At 41.4% G+C, this 24,571-nt stretch overlaps 2 protein-coding genes across 2 annotated transcripts; one reads left to right on the forward strand and one right to left on the reverse strand.

The window, feature by feature from the left end:
* Nucleotides 1–1,861: 1,861 nt before the first annotated feature.
* tnfaip1 (tumor necrosis factor, alpha-induced protein 1 (endothelial)) lies at nucleotides 1,862–14,069 on the reverse strand. The gene is made up of 7 exons (XM_022201021.2): nucleotides 13,884–14,069; nucleotides 11,107–11,456; nucleotides 10,501–10,670; nucleotides 5,342–5,425; nucleotides 4,416–4,468; nucleotides 4,025–4,220; nucleotides 1,862–2,655 (listed from the first exon to the last, which is right to left on the reverse strand). The coding sequence occupies exons 2-7, from the start codon at nucleotides 11,345–11,347 to the stop codon at nucleotides 2,425–2,427; spliced, it is 975 nt and encodes a 324-aa protein (XP_022056713.1). The 5' UTR covers nucleotides 11,348–11,456; nucleotides 13,884–14,069; the 3' UTR covers nucleotides 1,862–2,424.
* A 3,911-nt stretch (nucleotides 14,070–17,980) lies between these two features.
* Nucleotides 17,981–23,489, forward strand: ift20 (intraflagellar transport 20 homolog (Chlamydomonas)). Its single transcript, XM_022201020.2, has 5 exons — nucleotides 17,981–18,123; nucleotides 18,909–19,046; nucleotides 19,138–19,223; nucleotides 21,862–21,965; nucleotides 22,715–23,489. The coding sequence occupies exons 2-5, from the start codon at nucleotides 18,920–18,922 to the stop codon at nucleotides 22,794–22,796; spliced, it is 399 nt and encodes a 132-aa protein (XP_022056712.1). The 5' UTR covers nucleotides 17,981–18,123; nucleotides 18,909–18,919; the 3' UTR covers nucleotides 22,797–23,489.
* The last annotated feature ends 1,082 nt before the right edge of the window (nucleotides 23,490–24,571 follow it).

Genomic DNA, 24,571 nt, shown 5'->3' on the forward strand with positions numbered 1-24,571 from the left:
AATTTGTACTCTGATCACACAATATCCCCATTATTTAATTAAGTTCACAGTGGCGTGAAAATGCTTAGGCAGTTTTGTTTGCCTCTCAGCGATGCTCGTTGAAGCACAAGTACAGACCACTGGCTGGTTCATTTGTCTTACACAGGCACAAAATACAGCATGGCTGAGCATGGCCAGCTAATTATCAGCAGCAGTCTGCACATGAGGGGTTTAAACTTCTAATACTGAATATTTCAACAAAGTCAAATCCAAGTTTTAATATTTATGATCAGCATTTTTTTTCTTTGCGTAACCATTTAGTGTATTTTAATCCTGTTATTAAATAACAGCGTAATTTGTATGCAGAAACTCCCCACACCAGATCAGAGGAAACAAGGAGTGCGTGTAATTCTGACATCAACATCAATGTTTGCTGTGTATTAGTTTGCAAATAGAAAGCAATGCTGCAGATGGGTGATCAGTATGATGGAAACAGGACGAATAGACTGACTTCTTTGTCGAGTTCTCTGTAAACAGACACACCAGCTGCTCTTCTGTTGCACTTCTGACAGAGTAGTTGCTCAGTGAGTGATCACTGAATTTCATTGCCTTAATTAACTGTGTCAAACAACTGCCATTATTTAATAAAAGAGGCCAAATGGTTATTACACATTCCAGATAGACTGACACACCCAGGTTTGATGCCTGGCCGGACCTTTACTGCATGAAATCACCCTGAAACACTCTACACATTTCTTTAAAATACCTGAACTGCTAACCCTACAGCAGTGGCAGATCAGGCTGTCTGAAGAGCAGGGCAGACAAAGTATCACACCTTCAGTAGAGGAAAAGGATCCATGTTTGGTGAAAAGGCTGCATCCCCAGTAAGGGGCAACATTTCATCAGAATACAAGGAAAATACACCTGTATAATAAAGAGGATTTACTTTCCAGGTTTCCAAACAGCTTTCATTTTCACAGTCTACAGAAGATCCAACTGCTACTACAATCATTTGATTTTGCAGTTTTGGACTTAAACTGTGATTAAAGAAGTACCTCCAGCTGCATTTTGCACATCTCTTTATATCTTCTGTTTCTTCTTGACATTCTTTCTTTGCAAGCAAATGTTTAAGGGCTGAGTTCATTTCCTTTTTGTACTAAATATGTAATATTTGAGAGATGGCTAAGAACACAGCTACCTAGTTCTTCATCTCAAATATTATTTAGCACGTAATACTACAGGTTTGCACTGGCCTACATACAAAACTATTGGAGAAAATACAACGTACAGGCATCAAAATGCATCCTTAATATTTAATACATTTGTGTAACTGCAATAAAAGTATCGTTATAAGACCTACCACACCAACGGTTAAAGGATTAGGTCTGCAGCTGAACAGCAGCTCATGAGGCATCACAGCTGCTTCATTAAAAGGCACTTCACCATCCATGCACACATGGATTTAGAGGTTTTCTGTTGCATGTCCCTCTGTTCCACATCTATTTCCAACAGTCAGTGAGCTGAGTTGCATGTTGTGATTCCCATTCATCCCTGAAGTGACCCTTGCTGCCATTTCTCAAACCTTTTTCACGACATTTCTCGCCATGATGCAGTTCAATGTGTAGCTGCTCCTTCTGTCCTCAGTCAAAAGTCCTTCATTTTGAGGCCACTTTTTCTGTACCACCATTAAGCACAACAAATCAAACAGAACTTACACATTAATTAGTGAAACTTTAGGTACAAATTTCCACATTAGTCTGTCTTTGTATCGAACCAACAAAAACAGGAACATTTTATTGTGTAAACTGCACTGCCTTGATAGCGGAGTGTGGATTTTCCAATTACATCTGCCCCCTTAAAACACAACACAGACAAACAATAGTAGAATAACAAGAATTTTTATCTTCACAGTTGGTAAAAGGCATCATGGTAAATTGCATTTAAACACAGAGGCACACCAATTCTGGTAAAACTACAACACATTTGTCATGGGCAAACAAAGGCTCATAAATGTGTACAAGAAAACTGTATAAGTATGAAACAGCCTCTCCAGCTGCTGCAGAGTGGAAGTGCTATGATTGTAAGAATATTCCTGTTAAGAAACGGTGCACGTTAGTGATTTTTTTTCCTCCTCTACTAATCTAAATTTCATAAAAAGCTATAGTTCCCAAGTTATTAGATGTAGTTGCTCTGGATCCTCTGAAAATAATGCATAAATTATGAGGGACAGAGCAGGCAGCTGTCTAGACTAAAAGTTCACATGTAATTACACTGAGGCCACACGCTGGACCTCTTATAGACTGTGGTAGGAAAAGTGAGATCATTAAAGATTCTAAATAATCCATATGAGCATCATCAGATTTCATGTGTGAACATTTATCATCCACAAAAACAGAAGAAATTAAAACCAGCTGAAATCTGTCCAGCGGTTTCCTGCTTTCAGTCTCAGTGTCCCAGTGGCCGGTCATCATATGTGCTGTACCTCTTGACATGGATTCGACGGACGCGCTCACGCAGCTCAGCTCCCCCGGACCCCTCTTCCTCCTCACTGTGAGAGCCGCAGTTGTTGAAGCTCCGACGCGTGGCTTCTAGCAAGGAGTTGTCAGGCAGCGGCATCGTCTCATAAAGCAAGGTGTTGAGAGTCTCCTCGTAGATGCGAGCTTCAGGAAACTCCACCTGAGGAAGGCCACACGGTGAGTGCATGAAGATGCATGACAGCCGACAGGATGGAAAGCTTCACTCATAAATACAAGTCAAGGTGGTATCCACACTACCTGCCATTACTGATGTGGTAGAAACCACTGCTCACTGCCAAGGATCCCACCAATAACAAACTATCAGACTGTTTGGGTGGCTGTGTCTGCCTACAGCGCCAAATGGATGCTAAAGGGAGGTTATTTTAACTATCAATAATCAATTATTTCAAAAAATTACAGTGAATGGTTTTTCCATATGCAGATAATAATGTTTTAACCTCTGACAAAAGTAAAGACCAGCTTAATGAATTATAAATTAAATACAAAAAAGTAATTACAAGATAAAAATCCAAAGTATGTTCCACAGTAAATCACCTGTAACATTATTATTCCCTCTACATGGATTTGATAACTAAACAATCATCTCATGTGATCTCCATGACAGTGTTCCCTCACTGTCCAGCTGCTGGAAACAGCTGCTCAGCTGCAACAGATGTCCACAAATACAGTCGCAGGAACTTCCTCAGTCAGGAAAATCTGCCAGTATTTACTACAACCTCTAAAATGTATTCAATTTCATTAAATTTCATCAGTGTAGTGTTAATGTTGTTGGAAGCATGTAATCAGAGTCCTGCTGCTGCTGTGTGTTAGCTGCTACAGCTGCTCTCTGCTGATAAACACTATTTATGCTACAGCGTTCATCAACACCACTGCCACACTTATCAGACCGCAGGGAGGTCAGCTGCTTTCATGGATCCTCATGAATGCTCAGTAAACACTCTCATAACCATCTCAGTTAAAAGGTAAGACCAGATATTACAGCTGCTAATACTTCAGGACATATATTCACAATGCATGGTAACCAAGAAGCACAGTGACTGACATGATGAACCCAGATACTGCAGGAAAACTGAAGTACATAGTAAAGGAAAAGCAGCCAATAAATGCTGAGCATATGTGGAGCAGAGCTGCAGGTCAAGACCTCATGAAGCTGCTTGGAGAATGGAGTGTGCAGAGCTGTTATCAAAGCACAAAGAGTTGCGAAACATATTTGGCTTTGTTTGCACAGTAGATGTTTTTGACATCATTCTATGTGTGTAATTTCATCGTTTTGATGAATTGTTTTTTTTATAACATAAAAAAATGTGTATAGACTTTTGGACAGCACATTGTGTCACTACCAGTCGCTGTTAAACTAAACTATTTTGAATATCAGATATTTAGGAAATCCATTCTCCTGAGTGCATCCAGCTTCAAAGCCCCTGTCACTTACATAGGGCCATACAAATGAGATTTCTCCTTCTTTTGTTGTTTTCAAAAACAGCAGTTATGAGTTCAGACATCCACACCTTGGTCTGCTTCTTCTCTGTGGCGTAGACAATGGAGGTGCAGCACACTTCAGCCAGCTTGCGACTCTGACCGTAGAAGGACCAGCAGCAGATCTCATCTCCAATCACATCTTTGATGAAGAGGACTCGGCCGTTGAAGCTGAGGGACAGTCTGTCAAACAGCTCGATGTTCTTCAACAGGTTGTCGTCTGAGTTACTGTCAAGACAAAAACAAACTGATGAGGAGGAGGGGTACTTCATTGTTTACTCCAACCAGGGACCTGAGGCTTGTTAGACTTTAGCGGCTGGAAAAAAAAAAACTGTGTTTCCCTTCACTAAGTACTTTGAAGATGACACAAAATCAATTATCTTTGTAGTGAGAGGCAGTAAGATCTCTGGAGGGCTTCCTTACCTGGTGTAGGAGTACTTGTTGTTGCTTCTGTTGTACACCAGCTTCACTACAGGCTAACAAGGGGGGAAAAAAAGGTTAAATGTCTGGATTTCACTGCTTTAATATCTAAATGTGTCATCAGTGAATTTATTTGGAGTAAGCATCATCCATTTGGCAGGAAAACTATTAGAAGAGAGCAGAAAATGAATATTTATGCGCATTCACTTAAAGTAATATGCAAATATTATCTTCATGTTGGAGCAGCTCCTAAATGAGATTTAAAGATGCGGATAATGTGATTTCATCTTTTGATTACCAAGAACAAATTCCTTGAAAAAAACAGTCACAGAGCATTTAACTGATTTTTGCTAGTAATGTTCTGTTTCCAAAATGATGGGGGATCTAACTTAAGGTGATGCAGTTAATTATTCAAAATATATTCTTTAATATGTTTAACAGTTAACAATAATCTAGCAGGGCTTCCCACTGCAGACATTTGACTTGTGATAGCTGGGGAGTAAAGGCTGCCTTTGAAATAACATATTTTTTCTTTTTTCTTTAAGTGCATACTACAGTTGCCGTGACACAGTATGTACGTCATGCAGCATGTAACCAACTGGGACATACTTCTTCGTCATCATGATGCGAAATGAGCTGTCATCTGTGAGCTCTTGGTGGCTAAGCATGCACCCGAGACCCGAGACATGACGATGAATAATGTAACTGCACAGAGGATTATGAGTCAACGTTTCCAGAAGAGCATGCTTACTTGTATACTGCAACATGTGTGTACATTTGACATATGTATTGGGACACTAAACAGTACGGTAGAATGGATAATGGATCACACCATAACTGTTAGTAGTGACTGTTCCTGCTATGATGTGCTGCAGAAGACCCCTGCTGTGAAGGTTCTGGTGTAACCAGTGGTGGTGGTCTGCATTTACCTTGGTAGAGGACTGGATGAGCCTCTCCTCTTCTTTACAGGAAGTGACTACAGGTATAACACACAGGGGCTGCTCTTTATTACCCTGTCAAGCAGAAATACAACAGACACTGTGTGTCAGACATTAAACTTCATAGCATCTTTAATACGGATATATTTAGCTTCTTTAAATAGTCATGGATGTGTTAAAAAGGAGAACAGACTATTAAACTGCGCTGTGTTGTTTTGTATTTTCCATCACTCTAAACATTTCTATTACAGCAAGGTTAATAAAAATATTAAAATGGCAGGTTGCAAGTATTTTGACATTTTCCGTGGGTCTGTTCTCAGCATCATTCAATTACAAATCAATTAATAAATACGACAAAGCTTTCTCAGTGCAGGCAAGACTGAAGTGATTGTATTTGGCCCTGAGAATGAAGGGTCAAAGATCAGTGCTCACCTTGACTCCGAGTCACAAAATGTTACAAATTATAACAAATGGTTATTGACTCAGACCTGAATATTAACAACCACTTGAAACTGTTCCTAAATCTGCCCATTACCACCTGAAAACATTGCTAGAATCAAGGGTTTCCTGTCTAGAGAAGATGCAGAGAAACTTGCTCATGCATTTATTTTCAGGAGGTTAGATTCCTGTAATGAGGTCTTTACAGGTCTTAACAAGAAACCAATCAAGCAGCTGCAGCTGATCCAGAATGCTGCTGCCAGAGTCCTAACTAACACCATGAAGTGGACCATCACACTGGTCCTCAAATCACTGCACTGAGAGTTCAAAATAGGAAAACATCCAGCAGAGAGATATCAAAGGTAGTTGGCTTGCCAAAGGTAACTGTTCATGACTATACGGCTGCACATCAAGTCAAGAATGCTCTCGAGGACGCAGGCCAGGGGTGTCAAACTCCGTTCCTGGAGGGCCACTATCCTGCATGTTTTAGACGTTTCCCTCTTCCAGCACACCTGATTCAAATGATCAGGCTCGTTATCAGGCTTCTGCTGAGCTTAATGATAAGCTGATCATTTGAATCAGGTGTGTTAGAAGAGGGAAACATCTAAAACATGCAGGATAGTGGCCCTCCAGGAACGGAGTTTGACACCCCTGACGTAGGCCAATATGTGTTCTGGTCAAAAACCAAGAGAAGATTCCTTAAATGAAACCTTTTTTTGCTAGCCTAGCCGCACTAGACCCATGTTCTGAAGGCACAAGGGTCTAGGACCGCTCGACAGGGAGGGAGGCGGGCTAAAAGGTTGTCTTTCAAATCACTCTGCAGCAATTGGGTAGGTATACAACCATACAACCAATCAGTGCAACGGATAGGCTGACCATGGATGGGATCAGCAAGTTCTGATTCTAGTGGAAAGTTGTTGACGGGGGGGGGGGGGGGGGGTGCGGCGTGACGGCGGCGCAGCGACTTCCAATCGCTGGGCCATTTACAATCGTCGTTAACAAGCTATCGTTAACGTCGTTACCATCGCGCGGGAGTATCAGCGACAATAAACTGTTCAAACTTGTGAAATCGGCGTTCAAATAAATGAAGTCGGCGGAAATCCGGGGATCCGCGGTAAATTCCCCATCCCTGAAAAAAAGCGGAATTCCGCGAATTCGCGGAAAAATCACATCCCTGGCTGACGTAGTCCCTAGAGCGCCGGCGGACTGTGACCAAGTCCCATTAGCTTCCCAACCAGCGGAGCCAACTGGTATATTAAGGATTTGCCATATCCCGTCGGCATAAGTCCAAATACGTCTTTCTTCTCAATGAAACACTTCAGTGCCGTCCTTTGTTTATCTTTCAAGCTGAATTTTAGCTTCAAATCTTTAAGGGCTGTGGCCAAAGCCGAGTGGAAAGACAACTGTTTATTGTGCGCCGGTTGTTTCTGTCAGAATCGTCGCGCCTCTGTCGTCACTTAGTTACGCCCACCTTCTGACTCTACACTTCATGGTGATTCATCCGGCCAGTTTTAGGAGAATCCAACCTCGAGCCTTATGGAGGGTAACTAGACCCACCCTGGGGTTGTCTAGCGCGGCTAGGCTATTTTTTTGCAGGATTCAGCACAAATTGCAAGCTCCCAAATGGTCAGGCTATGGTTCATAAAACATTTAACAGCACACCAGAAGAGATGTAGAACAAAGTTCTCTGGACTGATGACAAAAATTCTACCTCTGCAATAGGCTTGGGCGGTATCCAAATTTTGATACCGTCAAACTTCCTTCACATTTTACCGGGGTATACGGTATTACCATGACTATTACTGTTACTCGCTTGTGCCTTCACGTTCGGAAATTGAATACTCGCAGCAGTGAGTGGGTGGTTGATTCGGAGATGCGTCCTTAGGTTAGAGGTGTTTCCATCTCTCACGATTACCTTTTGATTGCAGAATTTACAAATTGCTTCATCAGTATTTACCGGCTCTCCTTTCTCGTTTGCCTGGAACCCGAAATACTCCGAAACTACAGAAGTTGTGTTCTTTTTTGACACCAAGTCACTCCGTGCAGGATCTGCCATCCCCCCCCGCGCTGTCACATGACGACGTCACGTTCATAAACTTTATGGAAAGTCTCCAAAAGTAGGCTAAAACATAACTGTTTAAGTAAAACTGAAAATTCAACCACACATAAGTGCTACTGGATATATAATCAATTTTAGGAATTAAATTACTTTTATTTAATCCTTATGTTAACCTTTCCTGCTCAGCTCCCGACCGCGGTCAGGAAGCCCAAGGGAGGACAGTTCTCCAGGGCCGAAGTTACTGTTGTTACTTCAGGGTTAACCCCCTTCACTTCCTCAGCAGTCGTAGAAGGCAAAGACACAGGAGCCCCGCCTTATTGAAGAATACTGCAGCCTTTATTGTAAATTAACAGCGGCTGAACTGTACAGTCGCGCTAACCCAGCAGCTACACACCTCTTCTCTCTTCCTCCCCAAATCGACTGTCGTCTTCCTCGCTCGCGCTGCATTCAGGGCCGCTCGGACATCTCGCTCTCCCCCTCTCTCTCTCACACACACGCTGCTCTCACTCCCTCTCATAACGGAGCCACACACACTCATAACACTTATCTCCTGTATAAGAGCATTGCATTTTTTTCATGACAGTATTGGAACTGATACCGCTGCTATTTTTAAACATCGGCGGTATACAGTATATACCGCCCAAGCCTACTCTGCAATGATGGAAGGAAGAAAGTAAGTGTGAAGACAGACAAAGACACAGCTCATGAGTCAGAACACTATCTGAACTGTCAAATCTGCTTCTATCAGCTGGCCCTGTATTACAGCCAATGGAACTGGCACACTGGCATTTACTGATTAATTCACCACTGCTGGGAGCAGCAGAGTGAGTGTAGAGGTAAACAGGAGCATTTTGTGTGCTCACATTCAAACAAATGCATCCAAGATCCAATCTAAATTTTGATTCACTGTAGGCTCATTTTTCACAGCAATAAGTCCCACTACTCTATGGAAACAGCACAGAAAATGGCTTAGACGTAGAGAGAACTTAAAGGCATTATGGAGGATGTTTTTTTGTTTAATTTGTCTGATTCACATAAAATGAATATACTGACCTTTAGTGGACTTGTATGTATGGTCTCTAAAAGAATAAAAAAAAAAAAAAAGAAACTGTGGACATGGCAGGACCTGAAAAACATCAGCCAATCAAAGCGCTCGGACCGAGGCGTTTGGTTTGCTCCCTTTCCTGTCAATCAAAAATCTTCCGGCTCAGGCCTAGTTACGTAGATTACGTACACCTTGGACTTACGTGTTTTCTGTATGTGTTGCTTTGGTATAGCTTCGTAGTTAGCTGGCGACTTGTTTTGCTCAGCTTTTCTTTTACATAATGGCAGATAAAGATCCAGGGGGACCCAGCCGTAAAAGACAACTTCACGAGTGCTATGCAAGTTTCTGGAGGGGGGCGTTTCTTTGTAAATGTTAAGAGGGGAGAGGTTAGAGGGGGGTGAGGGAGAGGTTGTATGTGCGCATGCGCATGCTACGTTCAAAGTTGTAGGAAATTAAATCTCCTCTAATGCCTTTAAGAATGTTTTGTGTGCAGTATGTCACAGTTAGAATACCATATATCTTATTTTTCCCTGAAGAGAAAACACACCAACGTACCATACATGGTATAGATGTTCTGATACTTACACACGGTTCTCGCCAGCACATTTCAGCGTGACGGCCCGTTACGCTCAGTTTAAAAGATTACGCTGTGATTAGGGCCGCTACGCCAGCACATTTCAAAGATTACGCTGTTGTTGAGAGTGTGTGGCTCCGTCATGAGAGAGGGAGAGAGAGCAGCGCGTGTGTGTGTGGGAGGGAGGGGGAGAGCGAGTGAGAGAGACGGGCAGTCGGTGCAGTCGGAGGAGGAGAGAAGGTGTGTAGTTGCTGGTTGGAGGTACTGTGCGGTTCAGCCACTGTTTATAGACAATAAATGCTGCAGTGTTCTTCGATGCGGCTGAGCTCCTGTGTCTTTGCCTCTACGGCTGCTGATGAAGTGAAGGGGGTTAACCCCGGGCTTCCTGACCACGGTCGGGGGCCGAACAGGAAGGGTTAACACTGTGATTAGGGCCGCTGCGCTGTTATTTTGACAGATAACGCCATGTGCGTTTGTTTTTATCAACTGGGTGCCTATCTAGGTTAATTTATGTCTCCCCACCTCAGCCGTACTTTCCTGTCGATTGGCCCGTTCCCGTCTATTGCGCGCGCGTGCAGGAGGACCTGCTGTTACGCTGAAAAAAAATCCTGGCGAGAACCCTGCTCACAGCATCCTCCATATTTATTGGCACTCCTCGTTAAGATGTGTTGGAAGCCTTCAAATAAATTCAATTTTTATTGCAGAAGCATACTCTCACACTGAAAATTGTAGAAAAATGTATTATAGGAGATGATTAGGTGCTGTTTTGTTGGCAAAAGAGGATTGTACAAAGTACTAACATCAGGGGTGCTAATAATTGTGGAACACATGATTTGATGGAAAAGAATTATTTCTTAATGTGCGATTTTTTTCCGCACTGGCAAAATATTAAAGCTAAGACTTGCCACATTAATGTAGTGTCCATTATTTCAGATTAAATGTGCTGAAGCACAGAGCCGGAGGAGCAGGTAAAGTGTAACTGTCCACATCGGTGCAGTCTAGACTGTGCATTAGTCGGCGTGGACGTGACTGACCTGCAGGGTGTTTTGACAAAGCTCCACCAGACCCTGGATGAGGTAATACTTTGCCTCAGCCAGCAGCTCCTGGACAGCCTGGCGGCCTTTGGGTAAACTGACTGAGCCGTCACGCAGGTAACACAGGATGCTGCCAAAGTGTTTCCCACTGCGATCAATCAGGATCCAACCTGAACAAAAAAAGGTGGCAGCATTGAGAACGTACACACTGAAAGCACAAATGCATATCAGGACTAAAAGCTTGCACCCAAAATAAAACAATGTGTGGTTAATATATCATCAAACCCTGAGTCTGTGATGGGCATTGGCGCTCTGTGTGACTCTCTGGTGTTATTTTAATAAAATTATCTCTATTCTTGGCTGGACTTGTTATGACCAAGATGAGCAAAAAGAAGCTCACAAAAGACACTGAGGATGTAACTTCCCTAAATATACTATAAATACATCAGCAATGCATTATTTTAGCTGAAATGACATGTTAAGCAGAATAGTAAAATACAATAAATACTTTAAGCGCCAATGTGAATAGATTTGTGTGGAAAGACAGCAGTACATCATGATTTTGTGGGTATAAACAGTCAGCTTATGTGTACAGTTCAGAGTCACCTTCTTTATCTGTGAACACTTCCTTCTTTCCACTGAACATGGCTTTCAGCATGGAGTTCTGCGTGGTCAGCACTTGCAGTGTGGTGTAAAACAGCGTCCCCCCCACGTTGAGCCGGACATACTTGTTGCCCAGCCCCACCGCTCCTCGGTAGCTGCAGGTCTTGGTCTTGGGACAAGCCAGAGGAGGGACTAGGGAGTTAGAGTCAGACTGGGCGTGATGCAGGCAGCTGTCTCCGGACATGTCCCTTTGGAGGTAGATGACCACCCTGCAGACGGAGGTCCGAAGGTCCCCCGCCGTGGTGACAGCTACTGATGAGGCCGCCACAACCTCTTACTGCTGCTGATCATTCCTGGAAACCAGAGAGGCCTGAATTGAACCCAAAAAATACCTATGGAGCTGCACAGCAGTCAGTGTAAAAGGTCCATAGATGTCACAAAGGCAATTCTACTAGGTTGGCTTGGAAACATCTCCATATCCCTGTGAACATGGCACATCTGATCAGCATACAGCTGCATTCATGAATAGGCTTACACAGCCAATGTCCTTTGAATGGCATGTAGCAATTTAGGATTTCAACACTGTGATATTGGAACCTAAACATCACAGACAGCAAAGACACGGTTTGAGAGTCACAATTAAAAAACAAAACAAACAAAAACACCATCATTCACTTTGACCTACAAATTCACATCATTTACAAATTGAAATGTCCACTGGAATAACTACAATGAAGACAAACAACAATTAAGTCACAAACAGCATAGAGAGACTCACCAATATTAAATAAAGTTCAGGTTTTGTTTTGACCAAACATGAACAAAACCGAAGTTACTTTGTTCCTTCCAGCTGTTTGTTGTTTATTCTGAGTTTAGACAAATGATCCCTGACAAACAGACAGGACTGATCAGGCTCTAACAGTGAAGTAACACTGAAGTTCACTTCCAGCAGGTGAGCTGTCACACAGACGCCCCATGTACCAACAGCATCTGAACATGTAACCTTCATGCATTAATGTACAGCTAAACCGTTTAGGCCAATAACATTTCTGCATCACTTTCAACGCAGCACAAGTCTGAACTACACGCTAGACAGAGGCTAGACGTGCAAAATCGATGCTACTTTGAGCTGGGTGAAGTGATTTAGGGAAGGCATTTCACACAATTCAGCACCAATATAGATCCAAAATATCACAGAGAACAAATACAGTTTGATGCCAAAATAACAAAATACTTACCTTGCTCTACAATTTTACATCTATGAGAAACTGAAATGTTCTTAACAATGAAACTTTATTGCAATTAAAACTGAGACCTAAGCAGAGATTGATAACACATTAACAGGAGCTGAAGTTGACTTTGTTCCATTATTTACTTGTAGTTATGAATTGTATTCACCATAGACTCAGGATCTGTCTGGTCCAGGATCTAACTCACTGTAGCTTGCCGTTGATAGTAATAGTGTTGGTTAGATTATCATCACACAGGGATAGAATTATTAGTTAAAGAAACTGGGCTGTTAGTTATTTGGGCAGCCTGATAAGCTTACTATTTGTTTGGATTTCCTTGTTTCTTTGTGAATGCCTTTTAACATATACATCACATGTACTGTGGCTCTCCATCAGTGTGGTGGGTATGTCTGAATGAAGTCATGAGGAACATTAACGTGAAAGTGGCTTACGTCTGAATGACAGAATAATGTCACTTTACCGACTGATAGAGCAGAAGTGTTACATATCTAATGTCTGAAACAGGCTAAATACTGTCCCACTGGTGAAGAAGGCCACCCAGTGGCAAAAAGCTGTCATCGCAGACTGGAAACCACCTACAATCCTGTTATCTTTTCCTCGGCTCCCTGTCCCATTAAATGGAATGTGGCTGGGCCGGAAACTAAAGCGGGAGGAGGGGAGCACGTATCAATGAGTAGATGGGAAATTATGACAAAATCTACAATAATATAAAGCTCAATTATCTTTTACATTTATTAAAATTAGCAGCCGAATCTCTAAACTCCAGTAGATTCAGCTAATGGTCCTCATTAAAGTGAAGGTATGGCAGCCCACTGTATCACACTGAAACCGTTGGCTGCTAGCTAACAAATACTGGGTTTCACCTCTGACTGGTGCCTGCTAGCTGCTTCAGCTTTAGCGTTTTCGGAGCTAGTCAGATTAACTAGTTAAACAACAGCTAACTTCACTTATCAAATGGGCAAGCCAACTACATGTTTACTTAGCTAAAAGTGACAGCTAGTGTTCATTTAGTGAGCTGTGACTGTTTGAACAGCAGCTGGGGTTAGTAGATGTCCTGTTCGCTCCTGATGTAGATACACATTGAACTGCCTTAAATATGCGGCTGTTTAAATGCTTTAAAAGCCACAAAACTGCATGACGTTACTTCAGTGACTAAAAATTAGACTTTGCTGGTCAATTCCTCTCGTGTTTAATGCGGAACGCTTGAAATATCACCGCTTATTTAACGTTTTCTTTGCTTTGCGTCAGTTTGTGTCACCGCTACTTCTTACGTGGGTGTGTTTTGCTAAAGTTAGCCAAACTTTCACCGTAGACCAACCAGCACGTTACAGGCTCAAAATATACTGAACTGTGTGATAGAAATCTCAAATTAGTACAGCCTAAAATATCATTTGAACAAGTTCCCCAAATGTGAATGTTGTACTACACAAAGTGCCAAACTGTCAGCTTAGTCAATGGAGCTGGGAATGTTGTCGCCCTGAGCTTCATCCAGCAGCGAACAACACGCATCAGCCCACCAAGTCCACTTACCGGCCTCCCCGAGCAGCCTGTCCGCGCTATCAGAAACCCGCTCACCGACAGCTCACTTTGCCTTTATAAACAAGAGGCAGAAATTCACACCAGTGTCGAGATTTGAGTTGGCAAACAGTGTAAAAAGTTCAGCTCTCCTCCTCCTTCTTCTGCCACCCACTTTACAGGGAACTCTGTGTCGCAGAGCGCAATGCTGCCCCCACCGTCAGAGACATCAACTGCGAGCTGCCTCCACCTCCATGTGTGTCTGCCATCACGGCTCCACATGGAAAAGAATTGCCAGAGGAATAATATTTCTTTTAAAAATCACACTGTGCTACTAAATTAAAAAGAAAGATAGGGCAACACAAACCCTTCATAAAATAGTAGCTGAAAACAATATTTTTTCTATTTCTACTTTGGGTTTCTACAGTTTATTATGCCGATTCTGCATTGCAACACTTACAGAGAGCAACTATTGAAATTAATTTACTTCAAATCTGCAAATAATATCATATTTTTCTTGAACAACTCTTAACCATTTTAATACACTATAAATAAAATATAGAATACAACAAAAGTTTTTAAAAAGTAAATATAGTAATAAAATACAAAATTTAAGGTGTGTGTATCATATTTTTCTTGAACAACTCTTAACCATTTTAATACACTATAAATAAAATACAGAATACAAAAAAGTAAAATAGTAAATTCAACATATATGGCATGTGTGTGTGTGTGTGGGGGGGGGTGGGGTGGGAGGGGTTTTTCCTGGATTAGTTTATTTACTCAGGTTCATAACCTCCTCAAACCTGGCAAATATTTTCATGTTTTTTTTGTCGACTATTTCTTCAATGAACTTCTCATAGTCATGTTTTTCAAAAACAAATGAAAGCATTTCCATCAGAGAGGACTCATCATATTCACCCTCCCAGCTCTGCAGTTCTTTGAGGACTTCCATTTGTTCGTCTTTGTCCATTGAAATGACAGCTGGTAGCTTCAAGACTCCGCCAAATTTGGATTTTTTGCACCAGTCAGCTACAGCTATGGCATGCATTAAAAGCACTGCTCCCTGCAGTAAAAAGAAAAACTTCAAAGTATTTTGCATATACATCATTCACAGCTAGTTTTTAAAGTTACAGAGTATTTACTATACACTCTTAAACAGATCACACTTGGTACATTAAAATTGTCAATTATATTTGTCCCCATAAAATCTGCCTCATGCCACGTAGTTAAGTATTGCTGTATTTTATTATTATGCATTATACAGTGGGTACGGAAAGTATTCAGACCTCTTGAAATTTTTCCACTCTGTCATTGCAGCCATTTGCCAAAATCAAAAAAGTTCATTTTATTTCTCATTAATGTACACTCAGCACCCCATCTTGACAGAAAAAAACAGAAATATTGAAATTTTTGCAAATTTATTAAAAAAGAAAAACGGAAATATCACATGGTCAGAAGTATTCAGACTCTGTGCTCAGTATTGAGTAGAAGCACCCTTTTCAGCTAGTACAGCCATGAGTCTTTTTGGGAATGACGCAACAAGTTTTTCACACCTGGATTTGGGGATCCTCTGCCATTCTTCCTTGCAGATCCTCTCCAGTTCTGTCAGGTTGGATGGTCAACGTTGGTGGACAGCCATTTTGAGGTCTCTCCAGAGATGCTCAATTGGGTTTAGGTCAGGGCTCTGGCTGGGACAGTCAAGAACGGTCACAGAGTTGTTCTGAAGCCACTCCTTTGTTATTTTAGCTGTGTGCTTAGGGTCATTGTCCTGTTGAAAGGTGAACCTTCGGCTCAGTCTGAGGTCCTGAGCACTCTGGAAGAGGTTTTCCTCCAGGATATCTCTGTACTTGGCCGCATTCATCCTTCCTTCAATTGCAACCAGTCGTCCTGTCCCTGCAGCTGAAAAACACCCCCACAACATGATGCTCCCACCACCATGTTTCACTGTAGGGATTGTATTGGGCAGGTGATGAGCAGTGCCTGCTTTTCTCCACACATACCGCTTAGAATTAACACCAAAAAGTTCAATCTTGGTCTCATCAGACCAGAGAATCTTATTTCTCATAGTCTGGGAGTCCTTCATGTGTTTTTTGGAAAACTATGCGGGCTTTCATGTGTCTTGCACTGAGGAGAGGCTTCCGTTGGGCCACTCTGCCATAAAGCCCCGACTGGTGGAGGGCTGCAGTGATAGTTGACTTTGTGGAACTTTCTCCTATCTCCCGACTGCATCTCTGGAACTCAGTCACAGTGATCTTTGGGTTCTTCTTTACCTCTCTCACTAAGGCTCTTCTCCCACCATTGCTCAGTTTGGCTGGACGGCCAGGTCTAGGAAGAGTTGTGGTCGTCCCAAACTTCTTCCATTTGAGGATTATGGAGGCCACTGTACTCTTAGGAACCTTGAGTGCTGCAGAAATTCTTTTGTAACCTTGGCCAGATCTGTGCCTTGCCACAATTCAGTCTCTGAGCTCCTTGGGCAGTTCCTTCATCCTCATGATTCTCATTTGCTCTGACATGCACTGTGAGCTGTAAGGTCTTATATAGACAGGTGTGTGCCTTTCCTAATCAAGTCCAATCAGTTTAATTAAACACAGCTGGACTCCAATAAAGAAGCAGAACCATCTCGAGGAGGATCAGAAGAAATGGACAGCATGTGAGTTAAATATGAATGTCGCTGCAAAGGGTCTGAATACTTATGACCATGGGATATTTCAGTTTTTCTTTTTTAATAAATTTGCAAAAATTTCTACATTTCTGTTAGGATGGGGTGCTGAGTGTACATTAATGAGAAATAAAATGAACCTTTTTGATTTTGGCAAATGGCTGCAATGACACAGAGAGTGAAAAATTTCAAGGGGTCTGAATATTTTCCGTACCCACTGTACATCTAATGTGGAAAAACTTTATGGGATTAATAAGGTTAATGTTAAAGTTTTTGTATTTTTTTTATTTTATTTTTTTTTTGTATTTACAGGATCCCTTAGGAGAAGCAGAATGGTATTGCTGGTACCATTCTACCAAATGTAGAATATTGTTGGTAGACTTCCTTTTTGTGGTAGTAGTTATTTATTGTTGGTGTATTATTCAGTTATGGTTTAATCTGGTCAGAAAGTAATTCCCTGCAGTACCCAGGAGACCAGCAGACTTTTAGCAAATGTTAGTTATGCTAGGTCATGTTCAGTGTACAGAAGAAGTTGGCTGTTGTAACCATGGTGGTTGTGCAGTAAACTTTAACTTTAACAGTTTGCACGTGTGGACCTGGTATTATTGTTAAGATGCAACACTTTCATTAGTCTAGATTTTATAATCTTTTTTCCTGGTTTGAAAAATCAAGCATGTTGTGATCTCTATCACCTGTTAAGACTAGGCTAATTAACACCTAAAATACCTTCTTCTTTGTGCAATATACCAGAAGAACCAGAAGGCTGGTTTCAAGGCTCTGCACTGCAGGTAACTGTAGTTAGCTGTGGTTCTTGATCATGTACACACAGCAGGTTAAGGAAAAGGCATGCAACACGCATCCAGCTCAAACATGTGGAACATATGCAGGAGAAACTAGTGAACAACTGTATTGCTACGGAGAAAACTACGGCACACACGAGGTGCGTTCAAGGACATTATGTAAAATACTAACACATCCGATAAGCTCAAAAACAGATGAAATACACAATATATAATAACAACCTCAGACAACATCCTAATCAAATGTGAGGGCTTTCTAACACTATTTCAAGAGAACTGTAGACGAATTTGTTTCACATTATTCCAGTCTGCCAGCATTTGACAGCAGTTTCTTCCCTCAAATAACTAGTGTCTTTAGCGCCCCAGGAGCAACGACCACTCGTTCGTTCAGATTAAAACGGTCACCGAACAGACCACAGAATCGGCTATAACCCCGTCCAGATAGTAGTAGTAGTGGCATCTCCCCCAAAGAGTGACATTAACCGTAGCATCTCGTCCAAACAGTGGTAAAAGTAGCCTGCCTACTGGCTTAAAATGTGGCATCTCTACCAGACCATGGCATTAACAGTGGCATCCCGTCCAAACAGTGGCATATTAACCGTGGCATCCGGCGGTGCCACGAAAAGTGTCACTGCTCGCTGCCAGTGCCACAAATCGGTCTTGCCCCTACTGGAGAGCGGACAGCAGCGTTTGGTTTCCCTGACAGCAGGAGGAGGAGCTTCTCTTTACTCGCTCTGCCACATAGACACAAACACACAGCCGTCTGCGCTAACGGTGGTAGCGGTGTAAACAGGTAAAATATGCACTTTGACGTCCTTCGGTTGCACCTAAATGTGAATTTAGCTGTACTATTTATGGGACCTTAAACAGGACAATGTGTTTTTTTATAGTTAGATTGTGTGAGCATGCTAGCGAAATGTAGCTAAATAGCTAAGTTCATTCAACTAGCTAACTAATTTTAGCAAGATAGCTAACGATAACAGTGTTAGGTTGGGTAATAGGCAGGGATTTACACCAGGGAGATGTACTCGGGAGTATGAAAACCGTTTTATTTGATATTGTATCCACTTTTGGAGACTGTAGGTGTGGACATTAGTTAACAGTGCCTGTTACTGTACGATGTCTTAATATGAAGCACTGAAGTTACAGCTAGAGCTTCACGTTAAAGTAACGCCAACATATTACCCTAAAACTGTGCTGAGGAGTGAAGTTCCATGTAAAATGGTCGAGCAGTGCCAGTGTGCCTGCTGCCTATGATCACTGAAGGTCACAGTATGACCAAATGTTTATTTAGCAAGAACTAACAGGCCATATGTTAACACAAATGTCTTCGGTCAACGCAGACATCCAGTCAGCAAAGCACACAGTGTCTCTGTTTGACGGCTTGACAGCAAACCACCAGTCAGCAGATTATCAAGCTGTAAAGCCTGTTGATTTCAGTACTACTTATCTACTTGATGTTTGCAGCTATATCCATGAACTATAACGTGTGGAGAAGGTGTCCATAGGCCAGTCAAAGCTACATTTTCTTTTCATTTTAAATTTGATCCCTCATTCTTGATGCTTTCTTTGTGGCAGGCCCTGTGGCCATGGCTAAAGACCCATTAGCTGAGGCAGGCTTTTATTTTGATGAACTCAACAAGCTGCGGGTCCTGGAGCCTGATGTCAGCCAGAAGACTTCTGAGCTCAAGGATGAGTGTAAAGACTTTGTGGACAGTAAGCATACAGTGAATTAACCTGCTCCTGCACCTTCTTCCCAACATCAGCAGCTCCTACTGGGTCTACAAACATGTGCTGTTCTTTGCAGAAATTGGCCAGTTTCAGAAGATAGTGGGTGGTCTAATAGAGCTAGTGGATGAATTGGCAAAAGAAGCAGAGACGGAAAAGATGAAGGTAAGTTTCACATTGGCAGTGGCCAAAGAAATCCCTTTTCAGACATAAGATTGATCACACTGTTCCTTCATTGGTCTGTTACGGTGACATTCTGTCATTTATGGGTCACTTTATGTGAACATTCATCACAGCTCCATGGAGACATTATGATTAGTAGTCATTAATAAAGTTGCTGCTGTTGTTCCATGTGTGTAAATGCAGTGGCTCTGTTTCGTTGCTGCGGTCTGTTGCTGTGGGTGTTAAATAGACAAACAATTTAAAGCAACAAGCCAAGCTTCACCCCATGTGTGTGTTTTGTCAAATCCTGCATTAAATGTGTTCAGTCCCATGAATCTACCTGGTGGAGACTCTGTCTTCATTGAGTTAAAGGTTTATTTTTATGGACATTTTTAATTTGTAATACAGGGACACATAGGAAATCTCATTAACTATATACACACGTGGACAAAATTGTTGGTACCCCTCAGTTAAAGAAGGAAAAACCCACAATTCTCACTGAAATCACTTGAAACTCACAAAAGTAACAATAAATAAAAATTTATTGAAAATTAAATCATCAAAAACAGCCATTACTTTTGAATTGTTGATTAACATAATTATTTAAAAAAACAAACTAATGAAACAGGCCTGGACAAAAATGATGGTACCTCTATAAAAGATTGAAAACTATTTGACCAGAGTGACATGATTAACTCAGGTGTGTCATTTAATTGACATCACAGGTGTTTCCAAACTCATAATCAGTCAGTCTGCCTATTTAAAGGGAGACAAGTAGTCACCCTGCTGTTTGGTGAAAAGGTGTGTACCACACTGAACATGGACAACAGAAAGCGAAGGAGAGAATTGTCCCAGGACATCCGAAAAAAAATTATAGACAAACATCTTAAAGGTAAAGGCTATAAGACCATCTCTAAACAGCTTGAAGTTCCTGTGACAACAGTGGCTCATATTATTCAGAAGTTCAAGACCCACGGGACAGTAGCCAACCTCCCTGGATGTGGCCGCAAGAGGAAAATTGATGACAAATTGAAGAGACGGATCGTTCGAATGGTATCCAAAGAGCCCAGAGCAACCTCCAAAGAAATTAAAGGTGAACTCCAAGGCCAAGGTACATCAGTGTCAGATCGCACCATTCGTCGTTGTTTGAGCCAAAGTGGACTTCATGGGAGACGACCAAGGAGGACACCACTGCTGAAAAAAACTCATAAAAAAGCCAGACTGGAATTTGCAAAAATGCATGTTGACAAGCCACAAAGCTTCTGGGAGAATGTCCTTTGGACAGATGAGACCAAACTGGAGCTTTTTGGTAAGGCACATCAACTCTATGTTCATAGACTCAAAAACCAAGCATACGAAGAAAAGAACACTGTCCCTACGGTGAAACATGGAGGAGGCTCAGTAATGTTTTGGGGCTGCTTTGCTGCATCTGGCACAGGGTGTCTTGAAAGTGTGCAAGGTACGATGAAATCTGAAGACTATCAAGGCATTCTGGAGAGAAATGTGCTGCCTAGTGTCAGAAAGCTTGGTCTCAGTCGCAGGTCATGGGTCTTCCAACAGGACAACGATCCAAAACACACAGCCAAAAACACCCAAGAATGGCTGAGAGAAAAGCGTTGGACTATTCTAAAGTGGCCTTCTATGAGCCCAGATCTGAATCCCATTGAACATATGTGGAAGGAGCTGAAACATGCCATTTGGAGAAGACACCCATCAAACCTGAGACAACTGGAGCTGTTTGCTCATGAGGAGTGGGCCAAAATACCTGTTGACAGCTGCAGAACGCTCATTGACAAATACAGAAATCGTTTAATTGCAGTGATTGCCTCAAAAGGTTGTGCAACAAAATATTAAGTTATGGGTACCATCATTTTTGTCCAGCTCTATTTCATTAGTTTGTTTTTTTAAATAATTATGTTAATCAACAATTCAAAAGTGATGGCTGATTTTGATTTTTAATTTTCAATAAATTTTTATTTATTGTTACTTTTGTGAGTTTCAAGTGATTTCAGTGAGAATTGTGGGTTTCTCCTTCTTTAACTGAGGGGTACCAACAATTTTGTCCACGTGTGTATTTTTTGTCTCCATAAATTACATATGGCTGCTATATTTAAAATATATATATATATTATTAATTATCAAATATATATATATATATATATATTTAATTCAATATAGAAAAAAATATTGAATGAAATGTTGTTTAAAGTGTAATTTCTTGAAAGTATGTATCTTTGCCTGTGTGTCCAGACTTTAGGGACAGCCTGTAAATGTGAAAATGTAGTCCAAAGTGAATGAGAAAGATGTCTTGTGATTTTTGGAAATCACTTCACACATCACAGTACGTCTCATGTGCTTGAATGCAACAGCATGAAGACTGAAAATGATCGGTAAATGATATCAGGTCTGAGATCACTGTTGCAACTTTAACGGAAAAGTGAGAAAGGTGCTAATTCAGATATTAAGACACTGAATGGTAATGACTGAAGTTATAGTGTTCATAAGCTAAAACTCTGTATCATCTGGATGTGTTTGAGCTGCTGTTGGACCTGCTGTCAGGTGTATTTGGCTGTATGGGCTTCTGATGGGGATCATGAGAGTAAGACCATATTAGTGATTATTATGTGCTGTTCTCCTTCAGGCAATTGGAGCCAGAAACCTGCTGAAGTCGGTGGCAAAACAAAGAGAGGCACAACAGCAGCAGCTTCAGGCTCTCATAGCTGAGAAGAAGATGCAGCTGGAGAGGTAAGCAGTGTGTGGGTGGACTTCAAACCCAACCCACACCAACCAGCATTGTGCTGGTTTGTGTCAGATAGGTTGTGTGTATCTAACGGAGTGCATTTCCTACCTCGTTAAACATTTGCAAACATTTTTAAATCATTCTTAACCCATTGTTTGTAGATGGCATGTTTCTTTGCTAGTAGTCTCCTTCTACTGTATTTGTTAGTACAGGGTGTCCCTAAAGTCTGGACACACATGAAATCTTATTAACTGTCATTTTTTTGCCTCCACTTGTCAAAAGAAAGAGTTGAAGTGGTTCTTCTCAGTGAATATGAAGGATGGACATATAGAAAGATAGCAAATGGATTTAATGAACGTCATCCAAGGAGGATTCCACTTGGCTTTGAAGGTGGTTAAAATGTTTAAAGAAACAGCTAGTGTCATGGACAAACCCTGTTCTGGACGACCAAATGTATCAGCCCAAACTAAAGAACTGGTCATGGCTAAAATTCATGCTAGCCCCAAAAAATCACTTCCAAAACCCTAACCCTATCTTTCGATATGTCCATCCTTCACATCCACTGAGAAGTACCAGTTCAGCTCTTTCTTCTAATTGCTTTATTCCTTATTCATGTTGGTAGATGTTTGCGCAGTAAGTTAAAATGTAGCACGTCTTGCATTTCTGTGGTCATTTCATGAGATCAGTTCACTGGTGGTCTGCTTCGTTGGACCTATTTGGTTGCAGTTAGTCTTGTTATGTGCTCTTGTTTCAGATATCGTATCGAGTATGAAGCCCTGTCTAAAGTGGAATCGGAGCAGAACGAGTTCATCGATCAGTTCATTCTGCAGAAGTGAAGAGAACGCAACACAACTTTTCCAGAGTGCCTGTCCTGTTTTCTCTGGCTGATCAGAGAAATACTCTGCTGCAACTCTTTTTCTGAAGCAATCCCAAAGCTCCAGTTTCATCCACTCGTCCTCCTCTTTACGCCTGTTTCTCAGACATGCCTGTGTGTGAAACAACAGCCAGCTGCCGACTGTAGCTCTTCCACTGTGGTCAGCAGGTGTGAGGACTCAGTGCTGTAAGCTTGAACACAGCTGGAACTTTATGTTCTGTTCACACCAAATGTCTCAACATCTCAGACCAACATGAAAGAATATGGAGCTATTTATACAAACAAAATCTATTTATACTATTTATACTAAAAATACTCTGTATATCTAGTTTTATTACTTTTTTTATCCATTGAAATAAACACTGCATGTGCATGCATTTGAAAAGAAGTTTTAGTTACAGGAAAAATGAGCAGATCAGGATGTTCCTTGTTGTTATTCCGTTCTGCTGGTACAACCAGTCTGTGGGCACAGCACATCAGAAACATGCTCCTCTTTCTCAGATTAATGTTTTTTCTGTTATGTATAATGGTTTTACTTGAAAACTGTATATTGCACAAAAGTTTGAGTTTTGCTGTCCAGATGTAGGAGAGATGAGTGTGCAAGTTTAACATTGTGCTATTGAGTATTGTTTTAATAAAGACGACTTGATATCCATGTAGTTTGGTGTTTTGTTTTTCACACACGGGTAAACAAACTTTAAGCAACAGTTTTTACACTTATTGATCCTGATGTGTTCATTTATAATTTAGAGTCCAAGTTGAGTTTTGTCATTTGAGTACTAGGCAGCTCAAACATCACAAAATCCTGGATCCTGCACTTCCTACAATGCAACACACCCCCAGCCTTCCTCTCCTTCACTTGAACATGTAAAGTTCTGTATCTTTTCTCTTTAAATTAGTGTGACAGGGACCATGTACAGAAGAACATAAAACACATGTAGAGATGCTGTGGACCAGATTCTAGCGTACTCACTCGTTTCCATCTGCAGTTCCTGGAGCAGGCAAAAGAGAAACGGTAAAAAGAAAAGCAATACATCCCATTATTAAAAAGGATCTCACATTTACAGTTAGTCATTTTAAGGACTGTCAGTGCTGACAGGTTTGGTTTCTCTGGATCTATTTTTTAGTTTCTTTTAAAAGTCTTTAAATCAGTTATTGTCTTTAGTTCAGTGAGGAGCTTATTTCATTCTGTTGTTGCTTTGTAGGAGAAGGTTGATTGTTCAAAGGCAGTTTTACGCAGAGGGATACACACTGCCACCTAGAAGAAGCCCTCGTTGTCATTAGTATTTCCAGAGGTGTAATGAATAAAAAACTTGAGAGGTAAGGGCGTGTAATCATGAACAAGCTTGAAAACCAAGCGTACGTTGGCGTACATGACCATGTTTTCAAAATGTAACATCCAATGCTTATCCCATTTATGATAGTGGTGATACTGTTGCATCTTTTTATCCAGCATTGTGATGCTTGTTTATATAGGGATGAGAGGCTTCAAAGTTGTTCTGTTGGTTTGTGACCAGCAGCATGAAATACAACATATGAAAACGTGTCATAATCGACGTGACGAAGAGCGATGTCTCCTATTAGGTCATTTGAAAGCTGCTGCTTTTAAGTGGCCTCAGTAATAAGTTCAATTAAGTTACTGTATATTTATTAAGCACCAACTTACAAAACATGTCCTCTCACAGAACTTCACATAGTGAGGTAAAGCCCTCAGGGATTTCAAACAAAGAACCCAAA

The sequence above is a fragment of the Acanthochromis polyacanthus genome, chromosome 13, assembly GCF_021347895.1.
Source record: "Acanthochromis polyacanthus isolate Apoly-LR-REF ecotype Palm Island chromosome 13, KAUST_Apoly_ChrSc, whole genome shotgun sequence".
NCBI lineage: Eukaryota > Metazoa > Chordata > Actinopteri > Pomacentridae > Acanthochromis > Acanthochromis polyacanthus.

Coding starts and splice junctions, on each gene's coding strand:
- tnfaip1 (XM_022201021.2), bottom strand. CDS start 11,347: ATGTCCGGAGACAGCTGCCTGCATCACGCCCAGTCTGACTCTAACTCC. Junction 10,671..11,106: donor AGTGTTCACAGATAAAGAAG/GTGACTCTGAAC, acceptor TTTTTTGTTCAG/GTTGGATCCTGATTGATCGC. Junction 4,469..5,341: donor TCATCCAGTCCTCTACCAAG/GTAAATGCAGAC, acceptor CCCCCTTGTTAG/CCTGTAGTGAAGCTGGTGTA.
- ift20 (XM_022201020.2), top strand. CDS start 18,920: ATGGCTAAAGACCCATTAGCTGAGGCAGGCTTTTATTTTGATGAACTC. Junction 19,047..19,137: donor GTGTAAAGACTTTGTGGACA/GTAAGCATACAG, acceptor TGTTCTTTGCAG/AAATTGGCCAGTTTCAGAAG. Junction 19,224..21,861: donor CAGAGACGGAAAAGATGAAG/GTAAGTTTCACA, acceptor GTTCTCCTTCAG/GCAATTGGAGCCAGAAACCT.